This window comes from Lampris incognitus, chromosome 9 (genome assembly GCF_029633865.1).
Source record: "Lampris incognitus isolate fLamInc1 chromosome 9, fLamInc1.hap2, whole genome shotgun sequence".
NCBI classification, from domain to species: Eukaryota; Metazoa; Chordata; class Actinopteri; order Lampriformes; family Lampridae; genus Lampris; species Lampris incognitus.
Window position 1 is genome coordinate 57,558,967 of NC_079219.1, and position 24,660 is coordinate 57,583,626.

Sequence of the window (24,660 nt, forward strand, 5' to 3'; positions counted from 1 at the left end):
CACTTCCGCCAATGAAAAAAAAAATCTCACGATAAGTCAAAATTATGAGATAAAAAGTCAGAATTATGAGACAAAAGTCCATACTCCCATACTCCGTTGCCCTAATTATAACAACAACAACAAAAATGCAAAAACAGTATGGTAATGATTTGGCAAAATGTTACGTCCTGACACAACCACTATGGACGGGGTCGCATGTGGATGGACTTGGGCCCATGCCTGTCGCCCGAGTTTTACAATACAAATCATGGATTTGCCAATTTGTCAGTTGCTGAGTATTTCCCAAGCTACTCCGCCAAATCTTTACTGGTGCACAGGAAGTTATGTATTTTATTTGTATTTTATATTTACACTAAATTCAAATGTTATTGCTAAATCTGAGGTTGCGCCCGAAATCACATACCAGCAGCACTGAGAACGGCTCTACTCTAGTGTGTCACTGCAAATCAAAAGGAGGAGCTATGCATGTGGCACTATTCGGCATTGCAGCACTACTATATTTATATTCACTGGACTCTGACTGTTACAAAGGCATGTTCAGAGGCAGCGGGAGAGGAGGAAGGGTAGGAGTGTGGAGGTGAGAGTCAGAACTTTGAATGTTGGCACTATGACTGGTAAAGGGAGCGAGCTGGCTGATATGATGGAGAGAAGGAAGGTAGATATACTGTTTGTGCAAGAGACCAGGTGGAAGGGGAGTAAGGCCAGGAGTATCGGAGGAGGGTTCAAACTCTTCTACCATTAGTGGGAATGGGAGGAGAAATGGGGTAGGGGTGATTCTGAAGGAAGAGTATGTCAAGAGTGTGTTGGAGATGAAGAGCGCGTCGGATGGAGTGATGAGCTAGAAATTGAAGGTGTGATGATGAGTATTGTCAGCACATATACCCAGCAAGTTGGGTGTGAGGTGGAAGAGAAAGAAGAATTCTGGAGTGAATTGGATGAAGTGATGGAGAGAGTACCGGAAGAGGAGAGAGTGGTGATTGGAGCGGATTTCAATAGACATGTTGGTGAAGGGAACAGAGGTGATGAGGTGATGGGTAGATATGGTGTCAAGGAGAGGAATGTGGAAGGACAGATGGTGGAGGATTTTGCAAAAAGGATGGAAATGGCTGTGGTGAATACATATTTCAAGAAGAGGGAGGAACACAGGGTGACATATAAGAGTGGAGGAAAGTGCACACAGGTGGACTATATCTTATGTAGGAGGCGCGATCTGAAAGGGACTGGAGACTGCAAAGAGGTGACAAGGCAGAACGTAGCTAGGCAGCATCGGATGGTGGTCTGTAGGACGACTTTGGAGACCAAGAAGAGGAAGAGAGTGAAGGCAGAGCCAAGTATCAAATGGTGGAAGTTGAAGAAGGAAGACTGTTGTGTGGAGTTCAGGCAGGAGTTAAGACAGGCACTGGGTGGTAGTGAAGAGTTACCAGATGGCTGAGCAACCACTGCAGAAAAAGTGAGGGAGACAGCTAGGAAGGTACTTGGTGGTGGAATGAGGGAGTACAGGGAAGTATACAGAGGAAGAGGTTGGCAAGGCAGAATTGAGATAGAGAGATGAAGAAAGTAGACAAGAGTACGAGCAGATGCAGCATAAGGTGAAGAGAGAGGTGGTGTCTGTGTATAAACATGGCATTGAGTGGGCAAAACACTGTGACTGACTGGCATCTGGTGTATGGTTTTTGTATTTACATTTACAGAGCCTCTTCCTTGAGTACATTATCATTATCTCCCCCTTTCCATTATCTCCCCCTTTCCATTAGGAGCTGTGTGCTCCATTTAGTCAGCACACAGCAGTGGGGTCAAACACACTGTGTGGCACAGCCTGTATTTACTCTCTCTGTCTCTCTCTCTCTCTCTGTCTCTCTCTGATTGTTTGTCTAATAACCTGAGATATGTCGCTATGTAGCTCAAATAATAATAATGATAATAATGGACTGCATTTATATAACACTTTATCTTGGCACCCAAAGCACATCACAGTGAAGGGGGGAAACTTACCTCAACCACCACCAATGTGTAGCACCCCGCTGGGTGCACGGCAGCCATTTTGTGCCAGAACGCTCAGCACACATCAGCTTGAGGTGGAGAGCATTGGCGGCACCAGCAGATTTTTATTGGGGGTGTTCAGTCGGAGCTTGACTATTAACTGGGGGTGCTACGGAACTGTGGATACACCAGTATACGCACGTACGACCAAGCGCAATCTCACGTGTTAAGAGTGGCTAATACACACACTGAGCAATACAAAAGTACGACAGAATCAGACTCAAGCTCAAAACAGCACACGTACACACTGTATGTGTGCACACAAACGCACACACAGAGCGGGTCAGCAACAGAAACCTCGTGCACCGCTGTTGGTCTAAAAACAGAGTATTGTCGAATCCCCATGTTACCTCCAGCTTGGTCGGGCGTCCCTACAAACACAATCGGCCATGTCTGTGGGTGGGAAGCCGGATGTGGGTAAGAGTGGGGTAATTGGCCAAGTACATTTGGGGAGGAAAATGCGGAAAAATCCCCCCCCCCCAAAACCCCCCCAGTGTATCAGACCTTGATCCAGATTAAAACCAAAACTGTACAAATGCGATATAACACAACGCGGCTGCCATTTAATTTAATTTAATTCAATTCAGCTTAATTCAAAACTTTATTGCAGACTCAGGGTCCATAACAGACAAAGACAAATAGGTAAAAGACAAACCCCAGACAATACAGAAACACAATAAAATAACATGAAAGGAACAAATCAGTGTCTTATAAGAAGACAGCTATACCAGTGGTCCCACTGCCGGGATTGGTAGCGTGTGGCACTGAGTCTTACATTAGTAAAACCCTTGATGATGACATTATCAGAGTCATTGGGCCGGCAAATAAATTTATACATGAGATGTCTTAGAAGAGCCTGAACGGTACTGACTCCCACAGCCACAAACATTTCACTTGCACTACACCATCTAGGTCAGGGGTGGCTAAACATGTGCCATGGAGAGCCATGTGTATGTAGGTTTTCATTCCAGCCGGACTCCACATCAGGTGATTTCACTAATTAGTATCCCTTCAACCAAAGACGAAGAATGTATCCGTGAAATCACCTGGCGTGGAGTCGGGCTGGAATGAAAACCTGCATACACATGGCTCTCCATGGCACATTGTTAGCCACTGCTGATAGTAATACAGCTTTTTAGTAGTATTCTCATTACATCATTATAAGCTACTCGAAGCCTCTGTAAGCTTGCTTTTTGTAGTTTGACCACAGGTGTGCAATATAAAGTGGTGTACAATATGTAGTTTGACCACAGGGGTGCAGTATAAAGTGGTGTACAATATGTAGTTTGACCACAGGGGTGCAGTATAAAGTGGTGTACAATATGTAGTTTGACCACAGGGGTGCAGTATAAAGTGGTGTACGACATGCTCTGAACAGAGACATCGTCACACTAACTGAACACATACCAAACTTGCGTGACAGAGTGTTTGCTTGTGCATACATCATGTGGCATTGCCTATAGATATCCTCATCATCTGTCATTTGTTCAGTAATATAATGTCCAGGATATCTCACCTTATTACATACCCCAAGATTATTATAAGACCATTTAAAATCAGGAAATTTTAGATAATTGTCCTCTTTGGTTCTGCAGATCATGACAGCACTCTTACCAGCATTGTATTTGATATCAAAACAATAGCAACAATAGCTCTCCATGTCACGTTCACTTACTTCCTGATTACTGGTTAGATGACATAACCTCCTGTTGCTGTTACAATTCAGTTAATTTAATTTACAATTAATTTATATTGTAAATCCATCTATTATCCGAACCGCTTATCCTGCTCTCAGGGTCGCGGGGATGCTGGAGCCTATCCCAGCAGTTATTGGGCGGCAGGCGGGGAGACACCCTGGACAGGCTGCCAGGCCATCACAGGGCCCGCACACACACATACACACACACACACACACATACACACGTTCATGCCTAGGGGTGATTCAGTACGGCTGATTCACCTGACCTACATGTCTTTGGACTGTGGGAGGAAACCGGAGCACCCGGAGGAAACCCTCACAGACACGGGGCGAACACACAAACTCCACACAGAGGACGACCCGGGACGACCCCCCAAGATTGGACTACCCTGGGGCTCGAACCCAGAACCTCCTTGCTGTGAGGCGACCATGCTACCCACTGCACCACCATGCCGCCCATATTGTAAATTAATTTATTAATTTTGTAACGTCACACATTTCATTTTTATCACTGAATAAAATGAATTGTTCGACTGTGTGACGGCCAGATAATGTCACGCGGTCAAACAATTCATTTTATTCAGTGATAAAACGAAATGTGTGAAGAAGTTACAAAATTTCTTGAGGGTGCTACGGGGGTGCTATGCCTTTCTTGGGCCCACCCCCCCCCCAGCTCCGCCCCTGGAGAGGGATACATTTATTGAGCCAATTACGTGTTTTTCACTGCAACATTAAATGAAACAGAAAATTATCACCTCTCCCCCACCCTCACCTCTCATCCTCTCTGTTCTCTCATTCTCTTCCCTCTCCTATCAGTCATCGGTGTCATGCAGCAGAGCTCCAGTTGGCGGTGATTGACCAGAAGGGGGCGCGGTTTGACAACTTCAGCTCCTGCTTGGTGCGCTGGGACTCGTCCGGTCAAGTCAGTTTTATTTGTATAGCCCAGTATCACAAATGACATCACTGCTGTCCCTGCCCGCACACGCTGAGCTGGCAAATACCCTCTCAGCAAGTGGGGAAATGAAGCCATATGGTGGGTCTGAAATATGCAAGAGGTTATCTTACATGAAGGAATGATTAGCGCCCCACTGTGACAATCTTACGTATGATGTTTTTTGTTTTTTTTTGTTCGCCAGGTGCTCCATGCCGTGGGCATGGAGCACCTGGCGCTGGAGCAGCGGGTCATTTCACCACAATCATTAAAACTTTCTCGTTGTTATTCAGTCCAAATCAAAGGGCACACAAACATACTCTAAACTTACACAGTTTACTCCTGTGGATAACATGAAGTCTGCAGAGATTATTAATATTATCTATACATATAGTAGGTCAAACACATCCATACCTGCATGTGCACAAATAAGTTCCCACTAATCACTTGTGTGTGTGCATGTGTGTGTGCGCGCGCATGATACCTGCCTTTTACAGATGTCTCCTCTGTGGCCTGGCCCATCCTTTCTCCTTGCCTGTGACCTGTGTTTGTGGCCTCTGCTCAGCCTGCGGAGATCTCCACCTCTGTCTCTGACATATCTGACATCCAGACTGACCTTGTGGACATCGTAAAACATTGTAAATGACAATTACTTATTTCACTTCCGTAGACTTATTCGGTGCAATTGGTAGAACAGATGGTTGGACTATTTGTCTCATTAGTTTACCAAATTATTTTCTTTTTCGCCGCCGCTAACTTTCTTTTTCTTTCTTTCTTTCTTTTTTTTTTTGGAACCGGAACACTTATTCTGTACTGTTATGCATTCCGTTCCATTATACAAGCTGCTTATCCCAATAGGGGCCATGGGATGCTGGAGCCTATCTCAGCAGTCATTGGGCAGCAGACGGGGAGACACCCTGGACAGGCCGCCAGGCCATCACACAGCTGACACACACATTCACATCTAGGGACAATTTAGTATGGCCGATTCACCTGACCTACATGTCTTTGGACTGTGGGAGGAAACCGGAGCACCCGGAGGAAACCCACGCAGACACGGGGAGAACATGCAAACTCCATGCAGAGGACGACCCCCAAGGTTGGACTATCCCGGGACTCGAACCCAGGACCTTCTTTCTGTGAGGTGACTGCGCTAACCACTGCACCACCGTGCCGCCCCTTTGGTGCTGCCCCTCAGACAGATCACCAACTACAAACCAAAAGCCCCCCACTCCATTAAGGACTTGTGCCTGGCCAACGATCTGAATGAGTACTATTGTCAATTTGAAATACAATGGGTCGGTCCTGACACCATCCCCTGTGACTCCATCCACTAGCTTCAGACCATCAGCTCCTCCTCCTCCGCCTCAGCAGGGGCCCGGGCTTCTCCACAACTGCCCACCTTGGAGGGTCTGTCCTTCCCTGCCCCAATGACAACTCTCTCCATCCTGGAAAGGGAGGTTAACAGGCTGTTCAAGAGACAGAACCCCCGCAAAGTAGCTGGACCGGAGTCTGCTCCACCCTGAACAACTGTGTTGATCAGCTGTCTCCGGTGTTCACAGACATTTTAACACCTCACTGGCGATATGTCATGTATAAGCCTGCTTCAAAACCTCCACCATCATCCCATCCCCAACTAGGCCCACAGGACTCATGACTACAGACCCGCGGTAGTAGTTTGAAGTGTAGTGTTATGCAATCATTGGAAAATATCTGGGTTTGTTTGTTTGTTTGTTTTTATGTCAGCTGGAGGTAGGCCACAGTGCTTTGGTCCAAGTGCGGGTTTTGGACTCTAATGGAGAGCCCTTCCATCGCAGAGTCCTCCTGCCCGTGCACCTGAAGCTCAGCCCCTCCTCAGCCATCGTCACCATTAGGTGAGTACCCGTGTGTGTGTGTGTGTGTGTGTGTGTGTGTGTGTGTGTGCGGCGCGCGCGTGTGTGTGTGTGTGTGTGTGTGTGTGTGTGAGCGAGCCTCGGCTGGTGAGAGGTTTGTCAAAACTGAATAAGGAGGCGTTGGCGTGGGAGCTAAGCTATTCTTTCCCAGATACCAAAGAATCTTTGGCCCAAATCTGGCCCACATCTGCAGTTATCTTACGGCCCACATTTGGCCTTGAATGACACCATTGACTCAGGGGGAGTGTTGCTGCCTCTACTTGGGCCACATTTGGGCCACATCTGGCCCACATAGTATGTGCTGTAACCCAAGTCAAGCCCAGTTCAGTATATTTGGGACACGTCTGGCCCACACAACTGTTGAGCCGTAAGTACCAAAAGTGCCCCAGATTAGGCCCAAATGTGTCTGCTATCTGGGTTCCAGCTCTCCTGAACAAGTGCCTTTGCTTATTAATGGCAGCTTGGCAGCACTCGTGATCAGTCAGGAAAGGAGTTATCCCTCTTCAGCAGTGGGAAATACCCCCCCCCCCTCATCCCTCTTCAGCAGTGACATTTGATTGTGTGCCAAGCCAACACTACACAGGCTGATTTCACTGATTAGTCCTCTTGTCTGGGTGTAGTTGTATTAATCAGTGAAATCAGCTGCTGTGGTGTTGGATTAGAAAGAAAACCTGCCTACACTCAGACTTGCATATGATTGAAAACCACCGCTCTGAAGTGTCTCCTGGCTGTGTGTTGGGTAGCAGGCGACAGCGATTTTGAAGTAAGTGGGCACACCTGTGAAAAAGGTTACGGGATGTGTGTGTTTGTGTGTGTGTGTGTGTGTGTGTGTGTGTGTGTGTGGGTTAGTGGGACACCAGGACAGAGTGTCTGCAGGTTACTCGGGGATCAGGTACAATTTCAGGAATCAGGGACAATTTATTGTCATTTCTTTCGTGTAGTTGCGTACACAAAAGAAACGAAATTCCGTTTCGCCCAGCCCACAGCAGTGTGACACAAAAGACAAGAACACACATCCCAAATTTCCCAAACACGACACCACCTAAACATACAAAAACAGAGAACAAAGCAAAAACACAAAACACACACACAATTAACAACAAAGTCCACTCAATGCAACACAGTCCAAAAATTCCACCGTCCAGAGAACCAACGCTAGCCAGGATGACTGTCGTAACTGCCGGTCTGCATGAGCTAGCAGTTAGCTTAGCCTGCTCCGCTTCCTGTCAGACCGCCCTCAGTCAGTATGTTTACAGGATGTTAGAAAGTCGATTTATTGTGTTAGTCCGACTAAAAGTGGACTTTTAAGATACATGTAAACGTGTTAGTCCGACTGACTACTACTATTATTTCGGCTGCTCCTGTTAGGGGTCGCCACAGCGGATCATCCGTTTCCATCTCTTCCTGTCCTCTGCATCTTCCTCCGTCACACCAGCCACCTGCATGTCCTCCCTCACCACATCCATAAACCTCCTCTTTGGCCTTCATCTTCTCCTCTTCTCTGGCAGCTAGCTCCATATTCAGCATCCTTCTCCCAGTATACCCAGCATCTCTCCTCCACACATGTCCAAACCATCTCAATCTTGCCTCTCTTGCTTTGTCTCCAAACCGTCCAACCTGAGCTGTCCCTCTAATATACTCGTTCCTAATCCTGTCCTTCTTCATCACTCCCAATGAAAATCTTAGCATCTTCAACTCTGCCACTTCCAGCTCCACCTCCTGTCTTCTCATCAGTGCCACTGTCTCCAAACCATATAACATAGCTGGTCTCACAACCATCTTGTTAAACCTTCCCTTTAACTCTTGCTGGTACCCTTCTGTCACAAATGACTCCTGACACTCTTCTCCACCCACTCCACCCTGCCTGCACTCTCTTCTTCACCTCTCTTCTGCACTCCCCGTTACTTTGAACAGTTCACCCTAAGTATTTAAACTCATATGCCTTCGTCACCTCCACTCCTTGCATCCTCACCATTCCGCTGTCCTCCCTCTCATTCACGCATAAGTACTCCGTCTTGCTCCTACTGACTTTCATTCCTCTTCTCTCCAGTGCATACCTCCACCTCTCCAGGCTCTCCTCAACCTGCAACCTACTTTCGCTACAGATCACAATGTCATCTGCAATGCACGCACTTTCCATTGTTGTCTTATTTATGGTAATGTATTTCATTCATTCCTTCATTCATTTATTATAGTAACGATAATCATCGCTCACAGGGAAGAAGGTTCTCCGGAGTACTTTCGTTTTTCTGCAACCATTGTCTGTGCAAGTGTACATTCTTATAATTAATATAAATGTCAATGGAAAACCGGAGAGAATGCAAAAAAAAAAAAGTTAAGTAGCGTCACAGTTGCCAGCCAATTTAGCATAGCTATCGATCATGAAACTAATGGCTATGTCTGCTGTTCAGAGTTATCAGGATTGTAAGGTACTGCGTCTGTGAGCAGTCAGATTGACTGATTAAAACTAGCTGCTGTGCTGCCGTTAATTTAGTCAGTATTTCCATTTATTCCCCGGCTGGATTCACTTTAAACTCAATCAATACACAAAGTGGAATGCCCTAAAATTTCAAAAGTTTAAAATGACTATTGGCACAGGAAGATTGTCTTATCGAACCTAAAGGAGAGAAACTAGAATAAATCCCCTGTGGTCAGCAAAGGGAATGGCAATTTCAAATCGCATTTTGGAATAATTGCGCTGTAAATCAATTGAACCCAGATTATTCATTCATTATCCGCCCGTCTCTCTCTCTCTCTGCACAGTCAGGATGAGGTGGAGGTCGAGGTGTTTAACTTGACTGGGATCAGGATTCAGACCCCTCTGGTTCGACTTCCTGTTGGCACTGAGGTAAGACACAATCAACAACCGCACCATCTGCCACATTCCATCAACCAGATCGCCTCTCATTTCATTCCATTTCCGAGCACAAACAGAAATTTTGTTAGGAAGATTTGCTCCTTGCTAATTGTGCTCTTTAAACTTATTCTACTATTGCGTTCACTGAAAGTCATTCATTCATTCATCTTCAGCCGCTTCTCCGGGGTCGGGTCGTGGTGGCAGCAAGCTAAGTAGGGCACTCCAGACGTCCCTCTCAGCAACGCCCTCCAGCTCCTCCTGGGGGATCCCAAGGGATTCCCAGGCCAGATTGGACATGTAGTCCCTCCAGCAAGTTCTGGGTCTACCCCGGGGTCTCTTCCCAGTTGGCCGTGCCCAGTAAACCTCCAAAGGAAGACACCCGGGCGGCATCCTAATCAGATGCCCAAACCCCCTCAACTGGCTCCTTTCGATGCGAAGAAGCAGCAGCTCTACTCCGAGCTCCTTCCGGATGTCCGAGCTCCTCACCCTATCTCTAAGGCTGAGCCCAGACACCCTACGGAGGAAACCCATTCCAGCTGCTTGTATCTGCGATCTCAGTCTTTCGGTCACTACCCAAAGTTCATGACCATAGGTGAGGGTTGGAACAAAGATTGACTGGTAAATTGAGAGCTTTGCCTTCCGGTTCAGCTCCCTCTTCACCACAACGGTCCGGTACAACGTCCGCATTACTGCTGATGCTGCACCAATCCGCCTGTCAATCTCCCGCTCCATCCCACCCTCACTCGTGAACAAGCCCCCGAGATACTTGAACTCCTTCACTTGAGGCAACAACTCATCCCCAACCCAGAGGGAGCAATCCACCATTCTTTTCACAGAAAGTCGAATTAGACAAATGCCAAAAAAATGTAATTGTAGTTGTGCTTATAATTTATTGGCAAGTACTCTGACCTACAATGTTTGCAGATGCCTGTGTATTTGAGGGGCAGTGACAGCAGTCAGGATCCCCTGGCTCTGGGCAGTGTGGAGTCTGGTCTCTTCTTTGACTGGAGCCTGGGTAAACTGGGCATACTGGACATCCGGCCAAGACATAGTCAGGTCACACGTGTAAAATGCTGCATATGCTTCAATAGTGCTTTGAATTATGACTAGTGTTAATGTATTTGACACGTGTGATTGATTTATTTTATGTGTTTTAAATCTACATATTGCTGGCTGGGGTGTCAGTGTCCCCTGCCCACAGCTTCTCGGTGTTGCTGAGGTCCTGGGCGGTGGGTAGGACAAGTCTGAAAGTGACAGTTCAACTGGCTAATCGCACAGCGGAGAAACCAAAGCTGCTCTGATGAGATACAGATAATGGTAAATGCAAAATGACAGCCTGTCCAGGGTGTCTCCCCGCCTGCCGCCCAATGACTGCTGCGATAGGCTCCAGTATCCTCGCCACCCTGAGAGCAGGATAAGTGGTTTGGATAATGGATGGATGGATGAAAAACTGAGCATTTGATGCTTTTTGGGCTGTCTTTGCTTTAAACATGGCAAATACTGTAAAACCTGTATTCACAATTAGCAATGCTCCGGACCACTGTCCCCTGCCCCCCTTTTTCTCCCCAATCGCAATTGTACTTGGCCAATTACCCTATTTTCCGAGCACTGCTCCACCCTCTCTGCCAAGCTGGGGAAGGCTGTAGACTATCACACGCCTCCTCCGATACACGTGGAGTCGCCAGCCGCTTCTTTTCACCTGACAGGAGTTTTGCCAGGGGGACGTAGCGCATGGGAGGATCCAGCTATTCCCCCCAGTTCCTCCTCCCCCCTGAACAGGTGCCCCAACTGACCAGAGGAGACGCTAGTGCAGCGACCAGGACACATACCCACATCCGGCTTCCGACTCGCAGACACGGTGTCTGTAGGGACGCCCGACCAAGCTGGAGGCAACACGGGGATTCGAACCGGTGAGCCCCGTGTTGGTAGGCAACGGAATAGACCGCTACGCTATCCGGACGCCCCTGACAGCTGTTTTTGCCTGACTTTTCCCTTGTAGTGGACCTAAGACGTCTTCAGGTCTGGCTCTGCAGGGCTGAGATCATCCTAGTAGACTGTGGTTGTAAAGTTTGGGAGTTTGTGATTCATGCAAGTGAACATGTGACACGTTGTGTCCCGCAGATTCTTTATGCCTCACTCATTTGCCACAAATCAGATTTTCAGGTTAAAAAAAAGCACCATTAATCTTCAAGTCCTGGAAGCGCCAAGGAATTACTCGTCTGGAACACATTTTCAAAACCAATTCATTCTTATCATTCCCAACATGAACTCAGAGATATGACATCGGTAGTCACAGCTTTCTGCAAAAGCCCCGACTGTAGCAGTCTCTAAAAGTAAAAATCAAATTAAGTAACAACACCCTTCAACCACCTCCGATGAGTGATGAGCTTACTCATATTGAAAGTTAAAAAAAAAAAACCTTTTCTGGAATATACAAACTCTTATTAAAAACTGATGACACTGTCTTTACCAGCCACAGAGTGGGAAAAAGACCTTGAGATTCTTTGACAAAGACACTTGCTCACATCGTACATGCCACCGACAATTACTTCCACACCACCTGGCTCTGCCCACCTATCCAAACATTCTGGTCCAACATAATTAATAAACCATCCTCCCTCCTGGGCCACAGCGTTCCAGTTTTGCCCATCTGTTTGTTTTCCCGGAGATCTCTCATCAGTCAAACCACCACCCAAACACCTGCAACCTGTTTTGATTGCCTTAACCATTACTAGGAAAACAGTTCTACTCAACTGGAAAAGAAGAAACAGTCTCACCGCATCCCAGTGGTTACACCTGTCAATAGAATATATCTCAATGGAAAGACAGGGGTACCTGATCCTTGCCGGGTGCGCCCGGGGTGGTGATCATCCTAAAGGGAGGCGGGGCCCCGTCCTGAACTGCTCGCTGCTCTTGGCGTGTGGAGTGCTCCTTGCTGGAGGGCTGGGTGGCAGGTGGGGGAACGCCGGCCGTATTCTTTTTCATGGGGTCCTGGTCAGGCGCCTGCTGGGGGAACAGGACAGCCCGCCATGTTGAAGGTGCATGGCGGGTCGCTGCGGGTCTGGTGCCCTCTGGTGCTGGGGATGAGCCATGGGGCGGTCCTGGGGGATTCTGCTTGGCTGCTCTCCGGCTGGCTGCTTCGCTGTGTTGGTCTTGTTGTGCCTCACCCTTCTCTCGCAGTACTGGGGGACATACACAGCACACACACCAAATGATAGGCCTAGGGCTTGTAGTTGAGGTTTGAGTCATTTGGGTGGAGGCATGGCGGGCAGTTGAAATCTTGCCCGCGACACTACTGCCTCTGCTTGCACCTGCACCTGTCCCGCAATTTCAATCCCAGTCACACCAGTTTAGTACACACACCCATCCACACAAACCATACTCCAACTAACATCTACTACCAGGTTAGAGTCTGTGGGGCAGGAGGGGTACTGGTATCCTGACACCTCGCCATTTTAACTCCATACAGGACACTAGGACAAATTAAGCACTGGGGCTACCAGGATGGGCGGGGGGTCGGCGTGAGTGGGTGGTCGGCCCCCTGACCCGGTGGATTGCTTTGTCCTTGGTGCCGGGTGGTACCCTGCCTGCTGCGTTCCAGCGGGGCTGCAGTGAGCGCTACCGGGTGCTTTCCGGGACCACTGGGTGGCGGCTCGTCATCATGGGTGTGGAGCGGAGGGCGGCTGTCGCACATGCTCCTGCTGTGTCAATTCTCTGTGACGGGCGCCACAGGTGTGGATGCTGGCAGAGAGACCTCACGTCTGGCGGTCTGCAGGTGCTGGCGGGGCCCCGTCCGTCCCTGACCACAAGAGTGGATCATTTTCTCACACTGATGAAAGTGATTGTGAATATTTCCAATACCAAGTACAAGTGCCTCACATAATGCGCAACAACTTTACAATTTCTCCAAAAGGACAATATGTGATACCCGGGAAACAGCCCAACCCGAATGTTTTTTTTTCATCGAACAGGCCGATCTCTGGGACTGTTTGACTGAATAGAAAATAATTATCCTTATTCGTCCATCAAAGGGTACATTCTACCCCCTCTCTTCAAGTGGATCAAATGTGTGTGCCCCCCGCACCATCAATACCAGCTTATCTCCATTCTAGCCTGATATATGGACGTTTCGCCCCCCCCCCCCCCTTTTTTTCTCCCCAGTTGTATCCGGCCAATTACCCCACTCTTCCGAGCTGTACCGGTCGCTGCTCCACCCGCTCTGCCGATCCGGGGAGGGTGCAGACTACCACATGCCTCCTCCAATACATGTGGAGTCGCCAGCCACTTCTTTTCACCTGACAGTGAGGAGTCTCGCCAGGGGGACGTGGTGTGTGGGAGGATCACACTATTCCCCCCAGTTCCCCCTCCCCCCTGAACAGGCGCCCCGACTGACCAGAGTGGGGCGCTAGTGCAGCAACCAGGACACATACCCACATCCGCCTTCCCACCCACTGACGCGGCCAATTGTGTCTGCAGGGACGCCCGACCAAGCCGGAGGTAACACGGGGATTCAAACTGGCGATCCCCGTGTAGGTAGGCAACGGCATATACGTATATGTATAACTCCAGTTCTTCTTTCCATTGCCTTGCTCAGGGGCACAGGCAGGAGTATTAACTCTAACACGCATGTCTTTTTGATGGCGGGAGGAAACTGGAGCACCCGGAGAAAACCTACGCAGACACAGGGAGAACACGCAAACTCCACAGAGAAAGGACCTGGGACAGCCTGGGGTTCAAACCCACGACCTTCTTCCTGTGAGGCAACAGTGCTAACCACTGGGCCACTGTGCCTCTGGTGTTTCCCAGAGACACCATCTGCCCCGTGCACTACACCCTGTGTCAGTGTGTGAAAGGGCCGGGGTTTGTCTCTCTGGACCCCCAGGGCATTCTGAAAGTGTGCTCAGACACCTGCTCTGCTGGAGGCTGTTGCCATGGAGACATGTGGAGTCAATCAGACCCTGCTCATCACTGTCCAGGTCAGGCGACTGCTTATATGTTTGTTAACAATAACATGTGACAGCACCGTCTTTGGCCAAAGGCAACCTGAAAATAGCTGTAGTGTGTGTGTGTGTGTGTGTGTGTGTGTGTGTGTGTGTGTGTGTGTGTGTGTGCGTGCTGAAGGTCTCTCCGGTGTGGTTTGTGCATGTCTTCAGTGTGTCATCTCTGCACAGTGTAGGAGGGCGAGGTCAGCCAGCCTTCTCGCTGGGCTGGACCATCAAGGTCAGGGCGCTGTTCTATGACAACCTGGGACAACAGTTTCATGCGCACAACACGCACACTCACATTGTCACCAGCAAGTAAGGCTGTCTCTTTCTCTTCATATGACATTCATTCACACACACACACACACACACACACACACACATTCTCTCACACTTTTCTGGGGGGGGGTGGGGATTCCCGGTGGGGATCCCCCCCCCCTTTTCACTCTTCCGAGCCGTCCCAGTTGCTACTCCACCCCCTCTGCTGATCCGGGGAGGGCTGCAGACTACCACATGCCTCCTCCCATACATGTGGAGTCACCAGCCGCTTCTTTTCACCTGACCGTGAGGAGTTTCACCAGGGGGACGTAGGGTGTGTGAGGATCACGCTATTCCCCCCAGTTCCCCCTCCCCCCCGAACAGGCACCCCAACCGACCAGAGGAGGTGCTAGTACAGCGATCAGGAGACATACCCACATCTGGCTTCCCACTCGCAGACACAGCCAATTGTGTCTGTAGGGACACCTGACCAAGCTGGAGGTAACACGGGGATTTGAACCCGTGATCCCCGTGTTGGTATAGGCAACGGAATAGACCGCCACGCCACCCAGATGCCCCACATTCTCACACTTTTAACCAAAATTAAATTAGATTTTCAAAATTGATTTGAAAATGTGAGGCTCCCTAGATCAGTACCTTCAGAACATGTGTTGCTTTGTCTCATCTCAGAATGCTTTGTTTACCTTGTTCACTGATGCCCCCCCCTCATTCTCTCTCTCTCTCTCTCTCTCTCTCTCTCTCTCTCTTCTCTCTCTCTCTCTCTCTCTCTCTCTCTCTCTCTCTCTCTCTCTCTCTCTCTCTCTCTCTCTCTCTCTCTCTCTCTCTCTCTCTCTCTTTCTTTCTTTGTCTCTAAGAGATGACTTGGTGCAAGTGACTCCAGACTCTTGACAGCCACTATTGTGTGGTCCAGACAGTTCTTGGGGTGCGGGGTGACTCCAGCAAACCCCTCCCTCAGCAATTACACACCCCCTCCCTATCTCTGCCCCGCCACACACCCGCACACCTGGAGACTTGCTCTGCTTCAACACCCCACTCACGAGGGAGCATGGTGAGACATGGCACCATGTACCCTGTTCACACATATTCTGACACACATGCACACACGCACGCACACACACACACACACACACACACACACACACACACACACACACACACACTCGCTACTGAAGCTATCAGAGGGGATAGCATATAGAGGCTAATGACCAGATGCACTCACCGGTTCGTGCTATTTCTTGTACATGAGCAATCTCTCTCACACCTGCTTTCTCACTATCAGTCATAATTTTAACACCCCCGCCACCCTCCTCTGTGTCTCTCTTCCAGGCCAGCCAGGTCAATGGGGTGTATCATCAGACCAAGTACTACAGATAGACCCAGAGACAGGCGCTGCCCTTGCACGGCATCCTGGGACAGTGATTGTCTCCTACAGACTAGCTGAAAGGCAGCAAGCTCTTAGAGAGAGGTATGGATGGATGGACAGATAGATAGACAGACAGATAGATATACACATCACAGCAGCAAAGTGTCTCCAGAGACATTAAGACACAAGTTACTCTGGAATACAACTTACAATATATATTTTGAAACCATTATTAGATGGCTGAGCACAAACTTGGAAATAAGTGTGTGCACCACTGAGACGGTGTAGCATTCAGGGAGGGCAGACTGTGACCTTGTTGACAGTGAATAGAAATTGCATTTCACTTTTCATTTGTCTTTGTATGCTGACATGATTGATGTGGCTGTTGTACTCCACAATTCAAATTAAAACCCCTGAGCTGATTCAAAAAGGGGGAATCTTCTTGAGCAGCAGTAGCTTTTTCAAACCAAAGCCCTGCTTTGGTTTGAAAAAGGCAGACAGGTGGATGTTTATGTAGGCAGACGGGTGGATGTTTATGCTACAGGTATAGATGGTGCCTGCTGTCCCATCCCTGTTTCCCACGGAGAACCGCTTCCTTGACCAGTTGGCCAAAAGTCTCCCTCTGCTCTGTTCCCACAGACCTCCATACCAACCTGAACAACACAGGTCAGTCCAGCAGTCTTTCTGCCGGCTGAGATACATACACATGTAAATGCCAACACAATGCAAACAATGTATTCGATAATACTTTAAGTTTGGTGTTTTGGAAAAAGAAAAATGTGAATGTAACAGTGGTTAGCCTCAGCAACAGCCCGGACTCTCCGGCACACAGACACAGACACAGATGGTGAATGAGGGCATGAAAGTCTCACCGGGGAATCAAAACCATTCAGAAATCTAAAAACAAGTCCTGTGTTGGGGAGAGAGCTGTGCAGCCTTCAGCTCTCTCCTTGGCTCTGGCGTGCGTTTATGTGGGGGTGCAGCTGCGTTAGGCTAAACTCCAGACAGGCGCAACTGCACCCCACTCACCACAATAACCTCACCGTGCCTCTCCTCCTCTCTCGTTCCCTTCACCTGGGCAACATGATCCAGAAAGGGCCGGTGTGTTGCAGGTCTTTGTTCCAACCAAGCAGTTACACGCCCTTTCTGGCCCTTGTTGCCCATCCCTGCTACACTATACATGTAAGGAGCAATATCCATAGCTTCTCACATTTCTGAGAGAGCCCAAGTTTTTCAGGAAATTTTGCAGATGGTTTGACTACTGTAGTGCTATCAACTCCGGTGCCTTGGCGTTTCCCCATCTTCTCTCATACAAACCCATTTTTTCTGTCTATGACTGCTGTGTTGGCCGTGGAGAAGAGGCTGCGCCCTGAAGCAGAGCTACACTGTGTCCTGCACTTTGGCGCCCCCTACCAACAGCTGCGCGTTCTGCAGGCTCTGTTTGAGGCCTCGTCGCACTACGATCATGGCGCCGGTAACAAACACACACACACACACACACACACACCACTGCCTGTTTCCTCCAGCTTCAGCAGGGCTTCGTTTATGGCAAAACACAGTACCCCCCCATCTCTCTTCCACAGGTATGTACAGCTGTCGGGCCTCTGTTCACCCCCAGGAGCAGCCTGTTCTCTGGCTTCTCTCTACTCTCCTCCTAACCGTCTCCCCCTCGGCCTCTCTATGATACCAGTCTCTTCCCCCTCTCCTCCAACTTCCGCTTCCCGGTCAGCCAGTGAAGCTGCCATGCCTACTGGCGTTCCACTGTCCTGTGTCAGCCCTGACCGACCCACAGTCCAGCTCTGAGATCGCTGGGACAGGGACCAAGAACATGCTTTCAGCCCTAAGGGTGGGTCATACACACACACACACACACACACACACACACACACACACAGAGTCTGTTTACAGAGCCTTTGAAAAGCTATAAGTCTGTATGAACATGTAAGGGGAATGCAGTAAAGTTTTGGCATAAATTATATCGGTACATAGGCAAGGGCTGTGGTCCTGAAGATGATTTCTACTCGCTGCCATTAATTATAATCTGTAGAAAATTCACTTCATTTGCAAGTAAAGATTACCATAAATACTTAAGACTACACAAGAATAAAGATATTGGAATAGCTTACAGCTCTGCTTAACCAGTACAGCTCTTCAATGACCAGTTTCTGAGTTAGTCCACGCACCAGTCAATATGTAATGAAAAAAGCCTTGTCTGGTTTTACTGAGACATTTGGAGCATTCAGATATGACCATGCAGTGACCACGGTGTACTTCCTGCTGCTGTCACTTCTGCAGCGACAGCCTGAACGTGGTGCTGTCGGAGCCCAGCTACTCAGAGAACTCATCACTCCTGCTGTCTGTAGCCATCTTGCGGGACGGGGAGCAGCCTTCGTCCTGCTTCGCCAATGTCACTCTGCTCAGCCTCACCCAGCATGTTGTCATGGTGACCACACTGACAGCCAGGCACCGAGAGGTCAGACTCTTTAACCCTTCACACCGTCTTTGCACCTGACAGTTAAATGTAGGGCTGCAACTAATGGGTATTTTCATAATCGATTTATCGATTGATATTTTTTTCAATTAACCTATTAATCACTGACTTAAGTTGAAAATACTGATGAATGCCCATCCTAAGTTTTCCAGAGTCCAACAGCTGAAAATAAAATCAGAGGAAGCAAATCTCTGCATTTGTCAAACTGTTGACAAAAGGTTTGGTATTTGAACTTGAATGGCTAAAATGGATTAATTTTCCTTAGACCAGCTTATCGTTAATGCACTAGTTGACTGGACCAACATTGTATTGTGCAGAATGCATTCTTTTTGTCTCTTCGGATAACAGATCCAGTTCCTGGAGAGTCCGGGCCTCTTCTCCAGCTCCTGAACTTCCAGCTTATTCATTGGTAAAAAGCCCATTACATCTGGCAGCTAGTCATCACCCCACCACCTTTTGGTCATTGCTAAATAGTCATTCAACAATCAGAAATTAGGACATCAGAATCACATTTCCATTCACCATTACTTTAATCAGGTACAAGTCTTGCCCAATACACCAGCAAAATGTCACCATAGCAACAATGAAATCGTTATGGGAACACGATTGCTAGTCTTACTTTCACTGTACAACTTAACCCTGTCACATATGCAGACTGGGCCACTGATCTGCACACCCACAAGTCACAGTGATGGCAGAAGTTACACACCCTCATGTTCATGAATATCCCTGTCCACTGTCCAACATTTAAACATCCTGTGTTACAAGTTACAATTATTACACACTGATTTCATGAGATCCAAGAAGCATATAATAATAATGCATTAATTTTATATAGTGCTTTTCATCGAACTCAAAGACGTTTTAAATATGCCTAATGACAGTTTTGAACATGAGGACATCCACTGGCGTTGCATCACTGTGTTGTGTTATCATCAGTGGACAGCAACGGTAGTAGGACTGGTCTTCTCCCTCCCTGGATCAGCTTCTGACAGCGGGGCGGCCCTGCGCAGACACCCCTGGATCTGGAGCACATGTCGACGTCACGACACCTCTCCGACTCATAAGTTTCACAGCCATGTCATCTCAACAGATAAATTTATAATTGACACTGTAGGGATTGTTCAATGTTTCACAAAATGCAGCCAATGCAATACATGACCGCCAGTGTAGCACAGGATATGAAGTTTCTTAAATGTCATTTTCAGTCTTCAGCTGCACCAATTTGTGCAGCTTTTCTAAGAAAATATCAGCATACCCTGGAAAAATATCTAGAGGCTTTACTGTCATGCCCTTGTTGTAGACGGCTATAGTCTACTGCTGAACAGCCTTTTCTTTTTTTACCAGAACGGAGGCAAGAACATGAAGCTGTCTTTGTCTCCCTCACACCAAGCTGAACAGTGAACTCATATGGAGCCGACTGCTGTAGGGTCCGGTAAATAAGTGTATTTCCACAAACCTCCAGGTATTTACCTACAGACATATGCACCTTTTAACCTTCGATTCTATAAATGGGCAAAATTGTCTTTTAGTGGACAAATGACATTTAAGAATCCTCATGTGAATATTGCTAAGCTTTAGAGGACAAATATTCCAGATTCTAATTTGTTCTTTTAAACTAGAGACAAGAGGATGGATAGTCTCAGCATGGCCCCATCAGGCCAAGGTACTTTCTGTGTGCGCCGGCACACACTGGAGACAGACAGCTTCTTTATTACTTGGTTCATTCCTCCTCTTCCTCCCTCCCGTCTCCTCTTGCTTTAGGCAATCCTTTGGCAGTGTCGCTTGATAAGTGAGTCCAGTTTGGTTCTCCTTCTCTAAACAATGTCCAACCCTCCAAACTAGTGCTGTTTCCTCCTGAAGGAGCATCCTAAACAAAGTGAAGATAAAGAGAAGGGTGTTTTTTCCTACAGAAAAGTGAGTAGCTTCAAAGTCGTAGAAAAAGCACGCACATAACTATAAAATATATGCAATCTTAAACAAGATACACTTGAGTAGGTCGGTTCCTTCTGGTTTCACAAGAACACACCTGTATTGTTCACATTGTACGCTGCAGATTGCACCACATGTCAGTTTCTTTTAATAAAATACTGATTCTGATGATTCCACCTTACTGTCTCTGCTGACTGACAGCGATGACCCCAGACTGTACCAATGTGTTGTTGTTGTACCAAAGATTAACACATTAAAAACACAGTAAAACACCATTTTATCACACCATTCAATTAGGTCGTGTTGTTGACTAATTAAATGTGATAAAAATGCTCTTATTATCAACACTGAGGAAATTATTTTTGACCTTCCTCCTGATTGTCAGCTGCCTTCAGTGACAAGTCACAACATAGAAATGAAAAAAAGACTTCATATCGTAACCTGGGTGTTCCGATAAATACCACCCGATCGAGGACTTCTCACAGAATTTATTTGTAAGATACAGCGGCGCATTTACTCTCTTCGTAGACTCAAGATCGTTGGGAGCCAGTAGCCAGATTTTTTGTTTGTTTAAATCAGTCCTTCAGAGTCATGCTGTGCTGCAGCGCAGCCTGGCTGAGCAGCCTATCAGTGAAACTTTAACAATCAAATCCAAATCTGTGCCAAGTTTATTGGTCAGCCTGTGGCACACTTCTTCCAAGCAACTCACAATCAGAGCGTGCTCAGACTTGCTAACAGCATCTCTTCTGACTCCTCGCATGACTGTTTGATGTGTTTTGTATGTCTATGATAAGTGTCAGTGTTTTTAATGTGTTAATCTTTGAATGGAACTGCCCAAGGATGCAAATGAATTTTAGTGCAAACTGACAATAACGTATCAGATAATACAGTAAACATGCAGCTGTTTGCTGACAGATAGATAAAACTGGCCAAACAATAAAGACATGTAACTGCTGAGGCAAGGATAAACTCATGTTGCACTCAATCAGTAAATGAAGTTTACTGCCTCCAAACAAATGTTTCAGTGCCAAAGGTTGTGTGCATAGCAACTCAGGGCAAACAGAACCAAGGAGACCTGGGTTACAACCATATCATAGAGGACGCTAGGAGAATCTGGAATGGTGCCCGCATAAAAAACTAATGTGTGTTCAGAATGCAACGACAAAATTCTAAATCAATGAACCATCTGTCTTGGTAGCAAAATTCACCCATCATACCAAGCTGGTAGAGTAATATGATCTACTCAGAAATATGACCCTGAAGTTATCTGCTCTTGGAAATGTGTGCCGAGCTATCAGTGAAATAATGTTGGTTATTCTGACTGCCATACTTGCTCAAACAGGAAACGATACATCAGTGAGAGAAAGACATGTCTTTGCAGTAGATTCTGTGGAAATGGATCAGTGATGATGAATTTCCAAGACAACCACAAAAATTACTGTATGCCTTACCTGACACCCAATTCACCACAAACACAATGAAAGGGCAACACGAAGGCAAATAGGAAAGTGACACTGATGCATTTCAAGGCCATAGAACCATCTGCTTTATTACCAAAGAGGATGGGATTGGGTAAACTTAGTCTTGTATTCAAATGGAGTTTAACTTAACATAAAACAGAACACCACACACATACAGTTTCTGGAAAAATTTGGGATCCTCGTTTTGGAACATGTAGAGCAATCATAATCTGATACTTTCATATATAGTGTGAGGAAAATGTAATTTGTATGAGCATATGCATTCATATTTTACTTAATAAAGTAATTTCATAACTTATGTATTTGTCAGTCTACCAAGTCAAATTCCTTGTGTGAGCAAACTTCATAGGGTAATAAACAGTTTCTAAAGCCATCCATCCATCCATAATCCAAACCGCTTATCCTGCTCTCAGTTACTAAATCTGATTTACAAAATTCTGCATATGTCTACAGAAATTACTGCAGAAACACTTATTTTTTTAACCCTTCAATTTTCCCCGTCTGATACGCAGTAAATATGATGATACGCAGTAAATATGAGAGATGCTGAGTATATTGGGAGAAGGATGCTGAATATGGAGCTGCCAGGGAAGAGGAGAAGAGGAAGGCCAAAGAGGAGGTTTATGGATGTGGTGAGGGAGGACATGCAGGTGGCTGGTGTGACAGAGGAAGACGCAGAAGACAGGAAGAAATGGAAACGGGTGATCCGCTGTGGCGCCCCCTAACGGGAGCAGCCGAAAATAGTAGTAGTAGTAGTAGTAGTAGTAGTAGTGATACGCAGTAAATATCTGGTGGTCCCTCACGGGTACTGCAAGAGTTATCTTTTCGCCAACAATGGCATGCTGGTTAAGGCGGTGTCCCTTTACCTTCTGTGAGGCGTGCTTTCCCTCCTGTTGGCTGGCAGAGGACCGTGGAGCAGCCGACACACAGTACTACTGTCTGAGCATGGCTGAATACGGTGGTGATCTTATAACACCCTGCAAACACCAGTACACAAGCACAACGTTTGGTCAGCGCAGCCCAAAATACACTACCACCAATTGGTGCTGGGGAGTAACTGTCAAAGTGCCAAGCACCACATAATCATTAACAATATTACACCCATCACCACTAATCAATCATCTGACCTTTGACCCACAGTGGAATGTCTTTGCAGCAGATGGCGCAAAAGAATCACTTGTGATCCTTTTCATCATCAACCGCAAAAGTTAATGTATGCCTTATTTGACACCCCAATCATCACTAGGAAAACAATGGCAGGGCAACACATAAAGGCAACAAAAAAAAGTGGTTTACTTCTAGTTTAACAGGACCCACAACCCCTGTCGTGTAGGTATTATGAAACGTGGCAGGAGAAACCAATTCCCTCGGACTTACCGGGACATTTCACATCCATAAAATAAGAATTGGGGCTTTGAACGAGACGTTTTTTCTTGTGTCGCCGACTCTGTTCCTCGGGGGACGGGTGCAGCAGGTCCTTTGCGAGCTGAGGGAGACGTAGAAAAAACACACACACACACACAAAAACACAAAACATCGAGTCAAACGGTAGTCGGAGAGGGCGGGAAAACGTTCAAAACACAACATAATAGTTTCCCTTCTCAAAAGTGCAAATAAGAGACAATAACGTGGACGCTCCACGAAGCACCATGTGCTTCGCCATGTCGTCACCAGCCGCCGCTCGCGAGCTCGTGGTTATTCTAAAGCGGCGCGAGCTACTCTACGGCAACAGCGAGGCCTCGGCCGCAACGGAAACATAAGGCGAAACGTACAAATGACGATACAGCAGCACTATTAGAGGCTTTTCAAAAGGCGCACCGTGGACCCTAGCGTGTGGACTTACAGGCATGGCGGCGCTCCGTTATGAGGGCAGGCGGCCGAAGGGGAAGTGACGTCACACGGCGCGCCGGAAACCAACCCGTGGTGAAACAGCCTGACGCTGTGACGCGCGGGGAGCGTTTTAAAAACGTCGGACGTGGTCGCGCCGAAAGCCACGTTAGGTTTACCCGACCGTGTTCGTTTGTAAACGGTGAACAAGCTTCGCCGCGAACGCGACAAACACCAGGAAACTTCGGCGGCCGCAGCCGGGCCGTTCGCTAACGCCCGTGTTGCTGGTACGACCGCTTTTACAAGCGCACCGCTTCCGCACGTCGCCGCCCAACGTGCCGGGGCCCGCCCTAGGGCAGTGTTTCTCAACCGGAGGGGGCCCCGCGGACCCCTAGTGGTCCGTGGTGTAATTGCAAGGGGTCCGTGAAAATAAAATATCTTTTAAAAAAAAGATCCTGTGACATTTATAGAAATAGGGTTATTTTACTCAAATGTGACTGAGACCTTTATCTGCCTAAACTATAAAGGGTAACAGGACTTTTTTCTCTAATTACATCTGTTTCACAAGTGTAATTTATTGTGTCTTAATAAGAGATCTCGCTCCCGTTAGCATTGTTAAAAGTTACTGCATAAGAATTCTGTTGTTACATATATCTGAAAGTTACTGAATACATATTCTGTTTTGTTACATATATCTGAAAGTTACTGAATACATATTCTGTTTTGTTACATATATCTGAAAGTTACTGAATACATATTCTGTTTTGTTACACATATCTGAAAGTTACTGAATACATATTCTGTTTTGTTACATATATCTGAAAGTTACTGAATACATATTCTGTTTTGTTACACATATCTGAAAGTTACTGCATACATATTCTGT

General features: G+C 47.2%; 1 protein-coding gene, 2 non-coding genes and 1 pseudogene across 3 annotated transcripts; 1 reads left to right on the forward strand and 3 right to left on the reverse strand.

Moving 5' to 3' along the window:
• Nucleotides 1-17,727, forward strand: part of LOC130118605 (nuclear pore membrane glycoprotein 210-like) — a 38,141-nt pseudogene extending 20,414 nt beyond the window's left edge.
• A 1,319-nt stretch (nucleotides 17,728-19,046) lies between these two features.
• Nucleotides 19,047-23,843, reverse strand: rps27.2 (ribosomal protein S27, isoform 2). The gene is made up of 4 exons (XM_056286547.1): nucleotides 23,791-23,843; nucleotides 23,325-23,433; nucleotides 22,814-22,924; nucleotides 19,047-20,404 (listed from the first exon to the last, which is right to left on the reverse strand). The coding sequence occupies exons 1-4, from the start codon at nucleotides 23,794-23,796 to the stop codon at nucleotides 20,376-20,378; spliced, it is 255 nt and encodes an 84-aa protein (XP_056142522.1). The 5' UTR covers nucleotides 23,797-23,843; the 3' UTR covers nucleotides 19,047-20,375.
• On the reverse strand, nucleotides 21,834-21,965 carry LOC130118741 (small nucleolar RNA SNORA13). The gene has a single exon (XR_008810795.1). It is a non-coding gene; the product is annotated as a small nucleolar RNA SNORA13 (small nucleolar RNA).
• On the reverse strand, nucleotides 23,090-23,224 carry LOC130118740 (small nucleolar RNA SNORA13). The gene has a single exon (XR_008810794.1). It is a non-coding gene; the product is annotated as a small nucleolar RNA SNORA13 (small nucleolar RNA).
• Nucleotides 23,844-24,660: the final 817 nt, after the last annotated feature.

What these genes read in the sequence shown, in the direction of transcription:
- rps27.2 (XM_056286547.1), bottom strand. An exon ending in TATGGATGTGAAATGTCCCG is followed by an intron (nt 22,925 to 23,324) that starts GTAAGTCCGAGG and finishes TGGTGTTTGCAG; the next exon opens with GGTGTTATAAGATCACCACC. An exon ending in GAAAGCACGCCTCACAGAAG is followed by an intron (nt 20,405 to 22,813) that starts GTAAAGGGACAC and finishes CACTTTGTTTAG; the next exon opens with GATGCTCCTTCAGGAGGAAA.